Source organism: Physella acuta, unplaced genomic scaffold, assembly GCF_028476545.2.
Source record: "Physella acuta isolate Inbredline_101_S28 unplaced genomic scaffold, ASM2847654v3 ptg001591l, whole genome shotgun sequence".
Taxonomy (NCBI): Eukaryota; Metazoa; Mollusca; class Gastropoda; family Physidae; genus Physella; species Physella acuta.
The window spans coordinates 259,048-276,812 of NW_026733105.1; the positions used below are offsets into that span (position 1 = coordinate 259,048).

At 35.4% G+C, this 17,765-nt stretch overlaps 1 protein-coding gene and 1 non-coding gene across 2 annotated transcripts; one reads left to right on the forward strand and one right to left on the reverse strand.

Moving 5' to 3' along the window:
* Positions 1-541: 541 nt before the first annotated feature.
* LOC131929077 (secretin receptor-like) lies at positions 542-16,607 on the reverse strand. The gene is made up of 13 exons (XM_059285267.1): positions 16,257-16,607; positions 15,766-15,844; positions 14,599-14,712; positions 14,114-14,235; positions 12,947-13,041; positions 12,131-12,299; positions 11,178-11,337; positions 10,262-10,322; positions 9,243-9,309; positions 8,560-8,645; positions 3,615-3,753; positions 2,640-2,681; positions 542-2,133 (listed from the first exon to the last, which is right to left on the reverse strand). The coding sequence occupies exons 1-13, from the start codon at positions 16,341-16,343 to the stop codon at positions 1,507-1,509; spliced, it is 1,848 nt and encodes a 615-aa protein (XP_059141250.1). The 5' UTR covers positions 16,344-16,607; the 3' UTR covers positions 542-1,506.
* On the forward strand, positions 10,516-10,597 carry Trnas-gcu (transfer RNA serine (anticodon GCU)). Its single transcript has one exon. It is a non-coding gene; the product is annotated as a tRNA-Ser (tRNA).
* Positions 16,608-17,765: the final 1,158 nt, after the last annotated feature.

Sequence of the window (17,765 nt, forward strand, 5' to 3'; positions counted from 1 at the left end):
TTTACATATATATCTTTCGCTTTAGCTTGATTATGTAGAAAACAAACAATTTCTAAATATTTCAAAATTATAAATAGTTATCACAAAGCATATAGTTCTTGTACACATATTTCATATGCTCACAAAAATGCTCATTTATTTCTATAAAAAGTCGCTCGCAATTTATTAAAATCTCACTCATGTATTTTCTTAGGCGTGAGCTAAAATCACGCCGACAGCTATGTACAAGTTTTAATCGTATTAAAATAAATTCATTACAAAACATTCCTTTCAATGGTGTGAGGCTTATTTACATGGGATAAATTGTAAAAATGCCTACTGAAACGATTCGCTTCTTTCGACATTTTTTATTTCTAATTATTTCTCATTTATATTTTTATTTTATTAAGTTTGTTATTATATTATTGGGTTTTTAGTTTGTTTAATTTCACATGTTTAGCTGTGATTGTAATTGAATTAAAAGTAACATAAGCTCCATTTTCAAACGGGCTATAGGGCAAGCGAAGTAGAGTTTACCTTTTTTGTCACCTCAGCATATGAAGGGATAGAGCTGGGTTGACTCAGGAAGGTTCTACTAAACTGAACCTGGTTTCGAACTCGAGACTTTCGGGCTAGCAGTCTAACACTCTACCTCTAGGCCACGCTGTCCCATGTAATTAAATTACAATAACATTAAATCCAAGTTCATTTGATTGCTATTTCTAGTTAAGTTTTGGAAATAGATGAATTATAGGAGTAGGTTCGTTGTGTAGATAGTTTCCTTGTGTGAATAGTTGAGTTGTGGGGTTAGTTGCTCTGTGGGAATAGTGGAATTGTTGATATAATTTCGTAATGTGAATAGCTGAGTTGTGGATATCGTTGACTTGTGTGAATAGTTGGGTTTTGCAGATCGTTGACTTGTAAAAATTCTCGCTTCGTGGAGATAGGTCTGTGTTTCTTCAGTCGGACTCTTCTCTCGCATGTACGCTAAACTGTATACAATTAGTTCAACACAGAAATGATTTTATAACAATAAAGCTAAACATTATTTGGTATTTGCAAACACGTCACATGAGACACATAAAAAACCACGTGATTTCAATACAGAGAATGTACTTTACCACATCTTTAAGTGTGTATCAGTCGAATAAATCGACAATATTGTTACTGGGTACGTTGATATCGAGTTAACTCCCATATATTACGACATTCAGTCAAGGGGACATCACTTCATACTAAATAAACTCTCCGTTGTCTCATCTGTACAGTGGCATCTCGTTAAGGGGGTCATCACTTCATGCTAAAATATTATATCCTGGTAAAACCCAATGTTTTTATTCTCACTTGTTTGAAATCAAAAAATTTCATGGGGCTCCGTTAGTCATTTTGGTTATCAGAATCTGTACCGTTTTGTCAGATTGGTTAATCTTGAAATCTCGTAAAATCTCGTGAAATCTCGTAAAATCTCGTTAAATTTCGTAAAATCTCATGAAATCTCGTCAGTTTATCGCCAGCGCCTGTGACGTTTTATTCTTCCTCCTCGTCCAGTAGCGGGGGCAGATGACTCACGCTGTTGAGCGTGGTGAGCACTGCGCCATCTTCTGGCGATGACCTGTACTTAACCGTCCAAGTCGGCCCTGAATGTGCGTGGTGCGAGGACGCCTCCCCGGGCTGGGTTAGATCCTCGGTCGCCGGGGCGACGCCGTTACACAACAGCGTCGTGGTTTCGTCTATCCTCGACGCGTCACCGTTGGCGTGGGTTTTACTTTTTAAAACCGGACCCCCGTTCGGCGTCGGTGGGATTCGATCCACCTCCGCCAGCGTTTCACTGAAGGTCACCTTCGGCGAGCTGGAGACCCGCGGGATGGGCTTGGGCAGAGCGATGGCACTGAAAGGCATCTTGGGCATGCTGGCCACTTTGTGGAAAATTCTCGAGTTGTTGTTGTTGAATGGTGAGTGTGGCGGGGTGGTGGTGGTGGTGGTGGTGCCGTCCTTGGAGAAGGCCTCGGTTAGGGGAATCCCCTGGGAGACGCTGGTCCGGTCGCGCCCGATGTAGAAGGAGGTGGTGGAGAAGGCCCGCGATGACCTCCCGGAGGCGATGCTCTGACGTCGCAGCCAGTGGCGGTTCCAGCGCTTCATGACCTCGGCCCTGACCTTTGGAAGGTCATGAAAATAAAAGTAAAAACATTTTTTTTTGTTTAAGTAATTTGGCTGTTCCATCGCTTCGTGAGCTCGGCTCTGACCTTTGGAAGGTCATGGAAATAAAAATAAAAATATGTTCATGATTGAATTTTTATTTTGCTATTTAAAAGCTATCATTCTAAGTTAAAGTAATCTATATCTAGCTCATAGGTAGAAGTCTCTATGATCCAATCAAGTTTTCAACTTAATCTCCTTGAGTGAAGACATATTTTACCCCCCCCCCCCCTCCTCTTCTACCTATCTACCCTTATCCTTCCTGACCTCTGCCATTATTTACAACTTTAAATAGACAATCTCGTAGTGGTCTTCCAAATCACCTGACTCTTTCTTTTCTTTAAAATTAAGTGTGTTTTTTTTTTAAAGATAAAAAATATTGTAATGAATCTAACTATACAATGAACGACTTTTTCAGAATAATTCTTAATTAAGTAAGTTTTTTATGACTTCAAATTGCTTACCTCCCCGTTCAAGAAACAGAAGAGAAACGCAATGATTGTACCCTGGGGATAAAAAAGAATGCAATTGATGTTAGTTATTGGGGATAAACAGAATACAATTGACGAAATACATCCTGACATTTACCTATAATACATCCTTATATTTACATATAATACAACCTTACACCTACCTATAATACATCCTTACATCCACCTATAATGCATCCTTACAACTACCTATAATACATCATTACATCTAACTATAATGCATCCTTACATTTACCTATAATACATCCTTACATTACCTATCATACATCATTACATCTACCTATAATATATCCTTACACCTACCTATAAAACATCATTACATCTACCTATAATACATCATAACAACTACCTATAATACATCATTACATCTACCTATAACACATCCTTACATCTACCTATAATACATCATTACACCTACCTATAATACATCCTTATATCTACTTATAATACATCATTACACCTACCTATAATACATCTTTACATCTACCTATAATACATCCTTACATCTACTATAATACATTATTACATCTACCTATAATACATCATTACATTTACCTATAATAAAGTATTACATCTACCTATAATACATCCTTACATCCACCTATAATGCATCCTTACATCTACCTATAATACATCATTACATCTAACTATAATGCATCCTTATATCTACTTATAATACATCATTACACCTACCTATAATACATCTTTACATCTACCTATAATACATCCTTACATCTACTATAATACATTATTACATCTACCTATAATACATCATTACATTTACCTATAATAAAGTATTACATCTACCTATAATACATCATAACATATACCTATAATACATCATTACATCTACCTATAATATATCCTTACACCTACCTATAATACATCCTTACATCTTAATACATCCTTACATCTACCTCTAACAAAACAGCCCATGTCAACCCTCACCTGAAACGAATTGAGCACAGTCTCTATATAAATGTGAATGACCGCAAGATGAACGGCCTTGATGTGCGACATGATGAAAAAGTACAGGAAGTACACACCAAACAGTGGGATCAAAACCAGCGTAGACTTGGCCAGTTTTCTGGTGGGCAAAGATAAACATATAAATAAAGAACAGCATTTTATATAGGCTTATTACTTTATTAAAGTTACTGTGGGATGTATTTTTTCTTCAGAAAACAATGGAACGTTGAAAAAATAAAGTCTTTCAACAGTGTACATTAAAGGTTTCTAAACATGACACACCGCGCATCTATACAAATAAACAACATATTGGCACCTCCATTACCACTGCTCTATGTGTATATGTGTTCTACGTCTAGAGCATATACAAACCATAACATACAACGATAAAATAAAAGATAAAAAGTAGGTTTGAATAAATGCTTTTTTTTCTACGACAACGACCACTTTGACGTGGTGTTGTGTAGGTGAGGGGGTAATGTGCAAGCTGGTGCTTCTTTCTGTGTGTTTTTCTTATCGACAAACAGTCAATCTTTAAATATAATGCGCTGTCTAGTATCGCATCTTTTGTACTTTTCAATACACAGATGTTAGTGCTTGGTAACATAAAAAAAAAAGTTTTCCTTCTTTATATTATAACTAGCCGTCCCGGCCAGGCCCTGCTCTGGCTTCTGTGAAAAACCTTTCTGTTAAAGACCATTACCTGTGTGTTTAGTAATCATCATAAACCCGGCATTGCCCACCCAAACCACAACCAAGCAAAACAACAAAGCGCAAACATAACGCTAACACAATTACAAATACAAACGAAAACAAAAACCTAACAACAAACCCAACCACAATCACAAACACCAATACAAACACAAAGAAAAAACAAACAAAAAAGCAAACGAAAACAAAAACCTAACAACAAACCCAACCACAACCACAAACACCAATACGAACACAAAGAAAAAAACAAACGAAAAAGCAAACGAAAACAAACCAAATCCAAACGCAAAACCAACCACAAACACAAATACAAACACAAACCCAAAGAAAAAAACACAAACGAAAACGAAAAAAGAAAGAACAAAAACGAACCAAATCAAAACGCAACAACTAACGCAAACCCAACCTAAACACAAAGAAAACACTAACGCGAACATAAACGCAAAGTGCTCACAGTCTAGCCCGGGGCAGAATCGCCTGTTTCAGCTTAATAATTGACTATAGTACACCAACTTATTCATAGTCTTTTGCACTCACTTAAACGAACGTAGGTGCCAAACCAAACCAAATGAACAATTATAATACTCCAAGCTTATTCGTAAAATACCTACAACATTTGCACTTGATCAATCCCCGCTAATTATGTAATTATTTTTTCCCAACACCAAAGCAAAGTAATAAAAAGTAAATTCTTTTCCACTAATGCAATGTTTTATAAAGGGAAGTAATTGTGTTTTCCAAATTTATCAAAGGGAAGTAAGTGCTAAAGGACTAAATATAAATAATTTTCAGACATAATTAGAATTTTTGTTATTTTTTAAAAATTGTGTTTAATGAACATGCCGACAATTATTACTATCAGTTTGAAAAATGAAAATTATTTCCCAACACTTTCAATAGTAATTTTTTAACTATTAAATTTAGACTATGAGTAAGGTAATACTCTACCACTTAAATCCATAGAAGTATGTCAACGACAAACAAACTTATTACATACAGAATTGAGCTTTATATATTAGACGTAATGTAATTGACCCAACCGACAATAGTGTCGAAATTATTCTAAAAGCCTGTTAGATTTTATAAAAATTATGCACGGTGTTATATAAATACATATGGTTATACAAATTTGACTATTAGCTTCTTGTTGGAATTAAATTGGAACACTTCGCGAATTTGCATGTCTTCTAAAATAATTAGAATAATTTTAAAATCTTGATTTTTTTTAAAAATTAAAAATGGTCATGATGAAGTGGCTAATCATACAGTAACTTAAAATAACAATGTTTATATTAAGATAAAAGATATAAAGATGTGAGCTCATTAATTTATGAATTTAGAGCCAGAATTTGAAAACAAAATGAAATGTTCACATTTTCATGAATTTTTCAAAATGATAGATGACATGGAATAACAGTAACAGACAAAATGCTCACAACAAACCCTGTGGGCAGTTGAAATTAAAGAAGCTTTTTTTTCTTCAATTTCGTTGACGAAGCTTGTACATCATTAACAGTAAGTGTTAAGTATGGATGGGAGTAAATGTATACACAAAGATTTAAAATCTTGAGAATTTTTATCTTTTTTTTTTTTTTTTTTTTTTTTTTTTTTTTTTTTTTTGAAACATGAGAATTTTTATCATAGAAGTTATACTTATCCGACATGTAGTAAAAGTCACTGGTAAAAGATAATATGAAACGTTTAATATAATCTATAATGTAAGTAATTGAACGTGTTTAATTTTAAATGAGTGTGCTAAAATAATTCTAAAATGCTAGTTATATTAAATAATTATACAATTTTTTATTAAAATTCTAATATATATTTTTAATGGAATAATAAAGATCTAATAAAGATCTGATTTGTTTTTTTTATTACAATTTACTTTATTTGTGTTTACAACTAATTTTTAGTAGAAGTTGTATATTATATCCCTTGACGTCATTTGCATTATAAAATGGGAAGTAACTACAGCAGATTTAGAATTCAATGTAAAACAAACCTATTTATCAATATTAGAATGTTTCCATGCTCATTAAATAATGATGTTATACATAAAGAAATGTATGGTTGAATACGACAATTATAAACAATTAATTTTATTTATTTATTTTAATGTTGTTCGTAACTGTAAAATTTTGGCAGCATCCTGAGCACTAATTCGCGTTTCATCAGGGAGGCGTGCCTTCATGTTTGGAAACCGTTGGTTTATAAAGACTAGTGATACAAGTATAAATTAAAGTATAAAAAGTAAGGGAAGATTAAAAATCAATCTGAATATGAAAATCATATAAGGGGCATAAGCTATGTTTTACTGATCAAATATAATTTACAGAGTTGTGTAACTTTGATCAGAAATTGATATATTCAAACAAATTTATATTTTATTTTATTTTTATTATTATTAAACGCTTTATTTTTGGATGCATCGAAATAAACATAACAAGTAAAGTACAAATTTTAGCAGCAGCAAAATATGTGTTACTTTCTCTTAAAAGCTTTTTTAAAAAAATAGAGAAAAATGTATTTTGAAATCCAGTAAGCAATTAGATATCAGCAGTGCAATGAAAAGAAGCATATGAGACAGCACAAAATACAAATATATATATATATATATATATATATATATATATATATATATATATATATATATTTATATATATATATATATATATATATATATATATTGGGTGACAGGGCAAAATATCTAGGGACAGTAATATCCGTACTGCACCAGATAACGGATAACTAGTCTGGTAACAGATACTCCAATGTGGACTTATGTTCGCCGATGTATTTAGGCCTATGTAAGTTAAGGTCGAGGTTGAAAGGTCAACCAATCATAGGCCACCATCTCAACTGTCATCTGTGTTCTGACATGTCGAGCTAAAGCTATTTTATTTTTTTTTGTATTGGGTTCAAATAAGGGACACTTAACTGATCCATGTCCTGAAGATTATCATTGTGATTCGCTTGATCCCAGTGGTAAATGAATCCATGTCAATCTGTAATGTATGAGCGTAGTACGAGATCACCGACCCATTAGCTCAACTGATCTAACAGATAGCGGGGTGTACGTGCTGATTTGCCTGTAAGGCCTTGGCGTTTCACCAATATCTTTGGTACGTTTTATTGTTATTGGGTGACTAAATTTGTAGCTTTGTATTGTGACGGAGATTAAACTGTTGGCTTTGCTGTATCGAATAAGGATAAATTTAGAGTTAAGGATAGGATTAGGGTACAGGTTAGATTTTTGTTTTAAAGTTTTAAAAAGATTTTCGTTTTAGGATACGTTTTTTTTGGTTTAGGGTACTGTTAGACCTTGGATTTTGTTTATGGTTTGGATTACGATAGAGGTTAGGTTTAGTAGAGATACAAGCAGTGTTTCTTCCAGACTTTTTTCTCCGGGGGGGGGGGGGGCACTTGAAATTTTCGGGGGGGGGGGGGGGGGCGGTAGACTTTCTTCGGGGGGGGGGGGGGGGTCGGACACTTAAAAGTATATATTTTCTATATAAATTATATAAATTTCATTTCGTTCGGGGGGGGGGGGGGGGGTGGGGGCAGCGGTAAAAAAAAATTTCGGGGGGGGGGGGGGGGGGGGGCAGCGGTAAAAAAAAATTTCGGGGGGGGGGGGGGAGGGTGGGGGGGCTTTGCCCCCTCCCCCCGAAGAGATGCATGGAAAAAAACTCTGGATACAAGGGCATGCATTACGTTTTGGGGCAGCTAAATGGTCTGTGTCTCACATCCCAACCCTCCCCCCTCCGCCCCATACCCCACCCGTTTCCTCAAAGACTAACACATTTAGAAGAAGATATTTTGTCAGAGATCAGTCATGACTTAAAAACAAGAAATGTTGTTACAAATCAAACTACTTTCACCATACTGCGCTGACGAAGGCCTTGTGTCGAAACATTTTTAACCTCGTCTATGTTTAATATTTACAATTTACATTGTCTTGTATTTCAATTCAACCTAAGCATTTTAACAAAAAATGGAAATATTTAAACACAGACATTGCGAAACCAAGTCCAATCATAGTTTGGCTTACGGCTTACTTTATCATTACCTTCTACCGGCTTGTCAAGATTCGACAGATAGATAAAACTATCAAGCATACCGTTACCTTGAACTCCGTTGACTGTATTTTCAAGTGTGAAAATATATTTTGCTATGTTTGGAGGTTTGAGAGGGGGGGGGGGTGCGGGGCACCTACCTGTATCTACCTGGGTCCCTGGTGTTGCAGTTCCTGATTTTTGTAAACAGCATCCGGATGATGTTGAGGAAGAAGAAAAAATTGATCTGGAGAGAGAAATCAACCACAACATTACTAGACGAGAAATCAATGAACAACATTACTAGACGACTAGCACTGGAGAAATCAAACAACAACATAACAAGACAACTAGCACTGAAGAAATCAAACAACATAACAAGACGACTAGCACTGAAGAAATCAAACAACAACATTACTAGACGAGAAGTACTCGAGATAACCAAGATGGCTTATTGGCTAAAAAACTACAGAAGAAAGTAAAACATTTTAATCTTTGAATTACTGGAGATGTGTTTCATATTGTTATTGAGCACATAGCCTTGTGTATGTAGAAGTATTTCATTTCACAATGGAGATAACTCTGTCTTGACTGGTAGAATTCGTGAATTAAATAACTTGTTTTGTTAAAATAAAATAAAATTGTTTATTGATATTATATCTATATAATGCGTAGTAAATTATTAAGTTCGCCATCAATATTACAATGTTGTAATTTATAGATTTTAGTTAAGAAAAGATGGCGGGGGAGGGGCGGGATACGAGTTCCTGCTTGATCGACTTTCTGAGTTTAACTGTTTTGAGAAACAAAAAGGTGGGGAGGGGGGATAGTTTTTGTGACTCACCGAGATGGAGACCACTATTGGCCCGTGCAGGGCCCAGTACACTCCGTGGCTGTCCATGTTCCAACAGCTGTTGAGAGACAATAGGATTACGGGATTAGGAAGGATGCCACCAGAAAGGGACGGCGGCGTGGTCTAGCGGTAGCGGTAACAATGCGAACCGAAATTCTCGAGTTCAAAACCCGGGTTTAAAACCGTTGTTTCTCCCCTGACCGAACTACCTCTTAAGTCCGAAATGTTTCCCCGGCCCCCTCCCTTGACGCCCTAATCCAAATCTAACAGATACCAACAGATACGCCGCTCTCGCCTATAGTGGACCAGAGTATGACCACACCTCCCATTCAACGGATTAAAGCTTAACGACACGTGTGAAGTAAAACCCCACTAATAAGCTTATAGCCCTGTCTTTTGTTAGCGAGATCGGTTCAGTCATTTAAATTCTCTTCCTGGTGACCTACGCGCGTTGTGTAAACACACCGGTATCCCTATTGTGTAGAAACTACACAGCTTGCGTCATAACATTACACCAGTTGCTTCCCTTTGAGTATGTCAATAGATCCTATATTGTGTTGGTCTACTTCAATAGGGTATTAACATATTGATGAAATTAACACTGCCAACAATTAGTGTTGACAATAACGATAATTTAACACGTGAGGCTAATTAGACATAAGAATAGGGTTAAAGTTAAGGTTATGAAATTGAATAAAGGCTGTATTAGCTGGTTTAAAATGTTACTCTCTAACTATCAAGTTGTTGAGTTCATATCCCATTTTGTTCATGAACTTCAGCGATGTAATTAGTACTATCATAACACGTTTAGTTCATAAACTTCATCAATACAAATAGTTGTTTTATATCACATTATGTTAAAAAATAAAATCCACCAACACTGACGATTCCCAAAATACGTAAACAAAATTCGCAGAAAGATTCAGCAACCTGTTAACATAGTTGACGCTAGAAATGTAAACACTAGTTAACAAAGTCAACAAAAGGAATGTAGACAGTAAGACACTTACTAAAGGTCATCCAGGTGCACCCTTAGTACGACCCACAGAATCAAAAACAACATGGGCAGAACTGTTGATCAAAGGGTCAAAGTTATTTTTTTATTAAAATTAAACACAGCTGTTTCTGTAAAGGATTATGTTAACATAATGTAACATTTCGATAAATCAATGAACACAGATGTTTTAAAAAAGTAAAGAGAGAGACAAATGAAACGAAAGGTTTGAAGTTACACTTTAACTTAAAAATCTTGAAGCTAGTACAAGACGAGGTGGCCGAGAGGTTAAGGCGATGGACTGCTAATCCATTGGGCTCTGCCCGCGTGGGTTCGAATCCCATCCTCGTCGATCTTTTTGTGATACATTATTAAATATGTCATTAATTTCTTAAACAAGTTATGGTTATAATGCAGCATCCAATAAACTTACAATATCAATGCTTTTGTAAATATTAAATTATTGGAACGTTTATAACAAAACACCAAGACCAGATGTATTTTTTATTCTCTGTGGTGTTTTTTTTTTAGACTACTGACAATTTTTTTTTTCTTTACTGAAAATATTTCTTTATTAAACTAATGAAAAAAAACAACTGTTCCACGTTTATTCGAAAAGTGGAGGTGTCCGAGTGTAGCTAGCATAAACTTTATGACGTCATTTTAGCAGAGTGCGAATACATCGATGTGACGTGGGAAGGTGAGATAGCGAACGTGGTTCAAATAGCGTGACGTCATGCTCAGTCAATACACGTTCATTATCAAACATTATATTAAATATTTTATCATTATCATGTATGCATATTCGGTGTTTATTTTTAGACATTGAAATCTTATACGTAATTATAAATTAATAGGTGCTATTAAGTAACTATATTGACGAATAAGTGCAGTTATCAAGAATTTGCTGACGACTTAACGGTGCCACTTACCCCAGCCAATGACGATGTAGATTTTAAAGAACTTCCGGGACTGTGAGAAGACGGCGAAGAAGATGAGCGTGTGCAGATACAGGCCTTCTACAAATATCCACATGTAGTTGGCGCTCAGCGAGTAGTGCCACAGGGTGGTGAGTAGCTTGCACTCCCAGTGCTGATTGATGCATTGGTTGGGTGGAGGGGGGAGGGGGCAATATGAGTGTTTGTGTATTCATGTGTACTTGTATGTATATATATATATATATATATATATATATATATATATATATATATATATATATATATATATATATATATATATATATATATATATATATATATATATATCGATATATATATATATAAATATATCGATATATATATATATATATATATATATATATATATATATATATATATATATATATATATATATATATATATATATCGATATATATATATATATATATATATATATATATATATATATATATATATATATATATATATATATATATATATATATATATATGTATATATATGTGTGTGTGTATGTGTGTGTGTTTATATGTGTATGTGTTTATATGTACTTATATGACTGTGTACATTTGTGTGGCTATAACAGAGTCTTCTTCTTCTTCGTTCTTAATTTTAGTGTTGGAATTGATCCCCTCCAACACAATTAACTATACGTGTCAACTGGTTATGCGCCATATCAGCCGTTGACTCCGATTTAAGCCTGATTTTCTTTTTGGATTTGTTTCCATAGCCAAGAACAAACTACAAGGCAGCAGTTGTTTGATTTTGGAGTTGCCTCTCCTAGAAGAGTGGCTGTCCCTAGCTAACGAGTCTCATCTGTCCGATATAACAGAGTAAATACTCGCTATATCGATGAATTAAATCACTTTTCGCTCTATCGATGACATAAATCACTACTCACAATATCGATGACTTAAAACACTACTCACAATATCGTCTTTGATGAACTGTAGCTCCCCATTCTCCTTGACCACGACGTCTTTGGGCAGGGCAAACCCTTGGACGAGCAGCCCGTTCTTGAGGACACTGACGGCAGCTCGGAACATGAAGGAGATGAACAGGTTGATGTGGATCGTGTTCCTCTGGCAGTGGAGCCGCCTGCAAGAGAAGGCTGGATGGTGAAATGTGTTGAGGTTGGTCGGGATGGGGCGGGGTATCTCCACAACACACAGATATACATATATATCGTAATGGGGCGGGGAATCTCGTGACTAGTTGGTGGTCTACTTGTGCTTCTACTACCACAACACACATAGACACACACACACACACACACATATATATATATATATATATATATATATATATATATATATATATATATATATATATATATATATATATATATACAGAGAGAGAGAGAGAGAGAGAGAGAGAGAGAGGTCTATATACTATTGGCTTATAGATACACAAAGACAAAATATATATTATATTGGCAGGTACACACACAGAGAATATATATATATATATATATATATATATATATATATATATATATATATATATATATATATATATATATATATATATATATATATGAATAAACTATCTCGTATTATATATAGATCTAAATAAACATAGAAACGTAAATAGCTATTGAAAGACAGTCGACAATCACCACTGGCCTATATGTTATAGCTTGACAGCTACGCGGAGTTGTATTTGTTATTGCAATACATTATGCTACTTAGGATATGGATTTGAACTAAATGATTACACTTGTGGCTAACAGAACGTGCACTGACCTGAAGCAAACCATGATGGAGGTAGCCACCAGCAACGCACCAAGCGACAGCGAGTAGCCGACTGTGGCGATCTTGGAAACAATCGGCATGTTTTGCTGTGGGAAGGAGAGGGGTTTTATTTACAATCAATCTCTGATCAAGTTAGATCTGTAGTAGTTTAGATTAGGGTGCTCTGATACGATCAGGAAAAGTTTGCTTTTATGGTAGTCTTCATGTTGTTAGATGAAGAAGCTTCCATTTGTTTTTATTACCTCGGTATCTAAAAAGATACCGTAGTCAGTCATACGACCTGTGGTCTTTACTTTCCCTAACTTAAATCAGGTATCCATTAGAGCTCCATTGACTCAGTGATGACGTAAAAGTTCACCTTCCAAACCTGATGGTCTATGGGGCAAGAAAAGTAGAGTTTTCTTGCCCTTGTGAACTCAGCATATGAAGGATAGTGTGGTCAGCAGTATGCTTGGCCGCTTTTACTTTCTCTAACGTGAGTTAGGTACCCATCAGAGTGGAGTCAGGGACGTTCTACTGACTTGAACAAGGATTCGAACTCGAGACATTTCGAGTTAGCAGTCTAGCTCACTACCGCTAGGCCACACCGTCCCATCAGTACGGCCTTGAATCCGGGACTCGAACTCTAGACTTGCATCTAGCAGTAGTCTACTGGTCAAAGCGTTAAATACAAGTGTCTATTTGTAAATAAAATTCTAGGCTCAATCCACAAATCAAAGCAGTAAAAACATGTAGCTCAATGTGGAAACCGATTCAATGAATTGTTAAACTATTCTATTTTTATAATTACTTGCTCCTGTATACGTCGAAATAGCCCGCTGTAATAACACTATATGATTTATACTTGTATTTCTGTTCCTGAGATCTATTATACGAATTAGTGGCCTAAGTAGTAGAGCGCTATGCTGCTAACATGAAAGTCTCGAGTTTGAATCCGGGTACAAATCAGTATAACGTCCCTGAGCCCACTCAGTTATGATGGGTGACTAACTCGTGTAAAGGCGGCTGGGCAAAATGCTGACTACACCTTCCCTTCATATGCAGAGGTTAAGAAACATATGAACTCTACTTCATCTGCGCAGTGGTCCAACGATGATTCTTCACTTTACCGCAATAGAATGTGCTACGAGTTTGTGTGAACAAAACAGCAAAAAGTACCTTGATAAACTCTGGCACGCTGTCGTGTCGTATCATGCAGTTGCCGAAGTCTGTCCAAGAACTGTTGGTGTAATGGTGGATCTTCCAAGTCCCGTCACTGAGGCACATTCGGGATGCTTTCTCTGGATTAAGATTGTTATATATATATATATATATATATATATATATATATATATATATATATATATATATATATATATATATATATATATATATATATATATATATATATATATATATATATATATATATATATATATATATATATATATATATATATATATACTCATATTTGCATTGTCGGACTACTAAATATCCCTGACCTTAGCTCGGGTTCTTAAAAAAGCCTTTACGGATAATTACTCAACACCATTAAAATGGCTACCAATTATTTTTCCTTTACCAAAAAAAATTAGGGTCGAATGTGTATGTATCTCTATATGTTATTTTAGAAATAATGGTTTTGACAAAGTTCTGGCACCCACCTCTGATGTTGAAGCCATCGATGTACCAGGCACAGTACTGTGTGGCTGTCTCCCCCGCTCTCGTGTAGTTGGGCCAGCACATAATGTTGTCCCAGGCAGGCTCGCAGTACAGTTCTAGACAAGACAATCATAGAGTACAGTTCTAGACAAGACAATCATACAGTACAGTTCTAGACAAGACAATCATAGAGTACAGTTGTAGACAAGACAATCATAGAGTACAGTTGTACAAGACAATCATACAGTACAGTTCTAGACAAGACAATCATAGAGTACAGTTCTAGACAAGACAATCATAGAGTACAGTTGTACAAGACAATCATAGAGTACAGTTCTAGACAAGACAATCATAGAGCACAGTTCTAGACAGGACAATCATAGAATACAGTTCTAGACAAGACAATCATACAGTACAGTTCTAGACAAGACAATCATAGAGTACAGTTCTAGACAAGACAATCATAGAGTACAGTTGTACAAGACAATCATACAGTACAGTTCTAGACAAGACAATCATAGAGTACAGTTCTAGACAAGACAATCATAGAGTACAGTTCTACAAGACAATCATACAGTACAGTTCTAGACAAGACAATCATACAGTACAGTTCTACAAGACAATCATAGAGTACAGTTCTAGACAAGACAATCATAGAGTACAGTTCTACAAGACAATCATAGAGTACATTTCTACAAGACAATCATAGAGTACAGTTCTACAAGACAATCATAGAGTACAGTTCTACAAGACAATCATAGAGTACATTTCTACAAGACAATCATAGAGTACAGTTCTACAAGACAATCATACAGTACAGTTCTACAAGACAATCATAGAGTACAGTTCTAAACAAGACAATCATAGAGTACAGCTCTAAACAAGACAATCATAGAGTACAGTTCTAAACAAGACAATCATAGAGTACAGTTCTAGACAAGACAATCATACAGTTCTAGACAAGACAAGTATACAGTACATTTCTTTACAAGATATTCATATAACTACATCTTAAACAGCAACGTCTCAAATAAACCAAGAAAAAAATGAATCAACGTTTTTGTATCAAATAATCTAATGTTAAAACCCACAGATGATCATACACACGCAGGCACTAAATAGCTTTCAAATATACATTCATAACATAATATCTAATGGCTTTCAATTACCTCCATCATCAGGCCTTGTTACATTCATTATAGTCTTGAAACAATCAAACTCAGCCTTTTTCAGTTGGATCCTCTGTTCCTAAAGCAAATCATTATATATATATATATATATATATATATATATATATATATACATATATGTATATATATATATATATATATATATATATATATATATATATATATATATATATATATATATATATATATAGTAAATAGACTTTATTTTGCATAAGAGTAACACTTCTTTGAATAATTTTAGATAACTATATTTATTACAAAAGTGTGTGTTATTATCAGTTTGTTTTGATTTTGTTAGTGTACACAGTAAATGAGGCCAGACAGATATTCTTAGATGTGTGTCAGGCCAACTTTATCTGTCATTGATTTAGCTTCAACGAACGTTTCGATAAACCTTGGTTTAACTACAATTTCGCCGAACAAATTAACAGCAGGGTCACCTGAGTGACGTCATTTATTCAAACACTCACCTGTAAATGGTCGAATGACGTCACAGCTTGCACGAGGAAGAGCAGAAGCAGGGGACAGAATCCTGTCCACACACTGGTCATCGACATGGCGGGCAGGTTGGTGTTGCAGTACGGTGGAGGTTTTTAAAATAACATGCTAGGGTTCACAACGTGAATTATCTCCCTTTTTCTGCACAGACGAGTTATCGTTCGTTAGCGTTGATGCGGACGGAGTTGAAGAAAGTGTGGTGGATGGCGTGGATAAATTTTAATATGGTGGTCAGTAGTGGTCAAGATTGCTCATTGCCAACGTTGTTCACTGGAGATAATGTTGTCGTTTATCATTATGGTTGATGTGTCTCAGAGAGTAATTTCCGCGTTCGTCAGATTTGCTGCGCTTGTCTCACTATAGACTGTGAGAGGGTGAACTTGCCAGTGAAAATTTGAATTGCAAGTCTAATGTTTACAGGATTCTGTGGTTCTATATTGTTACATTCTCTGTTAGTGCACACATGAAGAGACAGATTTTTCTGCTATTGGCCGCAGCGTAAGAATTCAGCTGAACGACTGGAAAAGAAAGAAACAAAACGATAAATATAAAAAGTTTATGAATCATATTAATAATTTTATATAAAAAGGATTTGATTTGATTTTAACTAATAAAATTTGAATTTGGAATTTTGGTTGTTCGTAATCTAATCCTATAACACGGCGTGGTCAAGAGATAGAGCACACGACTACTGGCCCGGAAAGTCAACAGTTCTATTCAAGTTCGTAGAACTTCCTTGGGTCAAACTAGCTCTTGAAAATAAAAAAATTGCCTGTGCATAGAACTGTCCAAACAATCCATGCACAACCCAAGCTTAAAGAAACAGATGAAACTCTACTTTCTCTGCGTTATGGATCATTAGGTTTTTAGGGAACTTTTTGCCTAACCTTAACACAAACCAGAGTTTCTTCATCCCTCCCCCCCCCCCCCATCCCCGAAGAAAGTCTACCGGCCCCTTCCTCCCAAACAAAGTAGAATTTATATAGAAAATATACTTCGGACATCGTCCGCCCCCCCCCCCCCCCTCGGAGAAAAAAGTCTGGAGTCCACCCAGCACTGATGGGTACCTAACAGACGTTAGGGAAAATAAATGCGGATATGCATAATGCCGATTACACTATCCCTTTATATGCCGATGTAAATGAAACAGAGGAACTCTACTTCTCCTGCCCAATGTGTTTTTGGAAAACAGTCTAACATTGGCACACGAGTTTAGCTTAAAACTGTCCAGACCTGGCCCTATCAGTGACTTTAACTCATACATTATGAAATAGCAACACGACGTATGTTCTTTATTTAAAGTTTGTATGAAACACAATACGTATCAATTATTATTATCGACACGTTCAACTCACAATATCTTGTGAAAGATTACACAGGGGTGACTGTAAATATTGTCACAAGCGTCTTAGTGACAAAACTGTTATAGCACATTCATTCGATTTATGCGTGTTTACGTGTTGGTTTTCACGTGTGTTAGT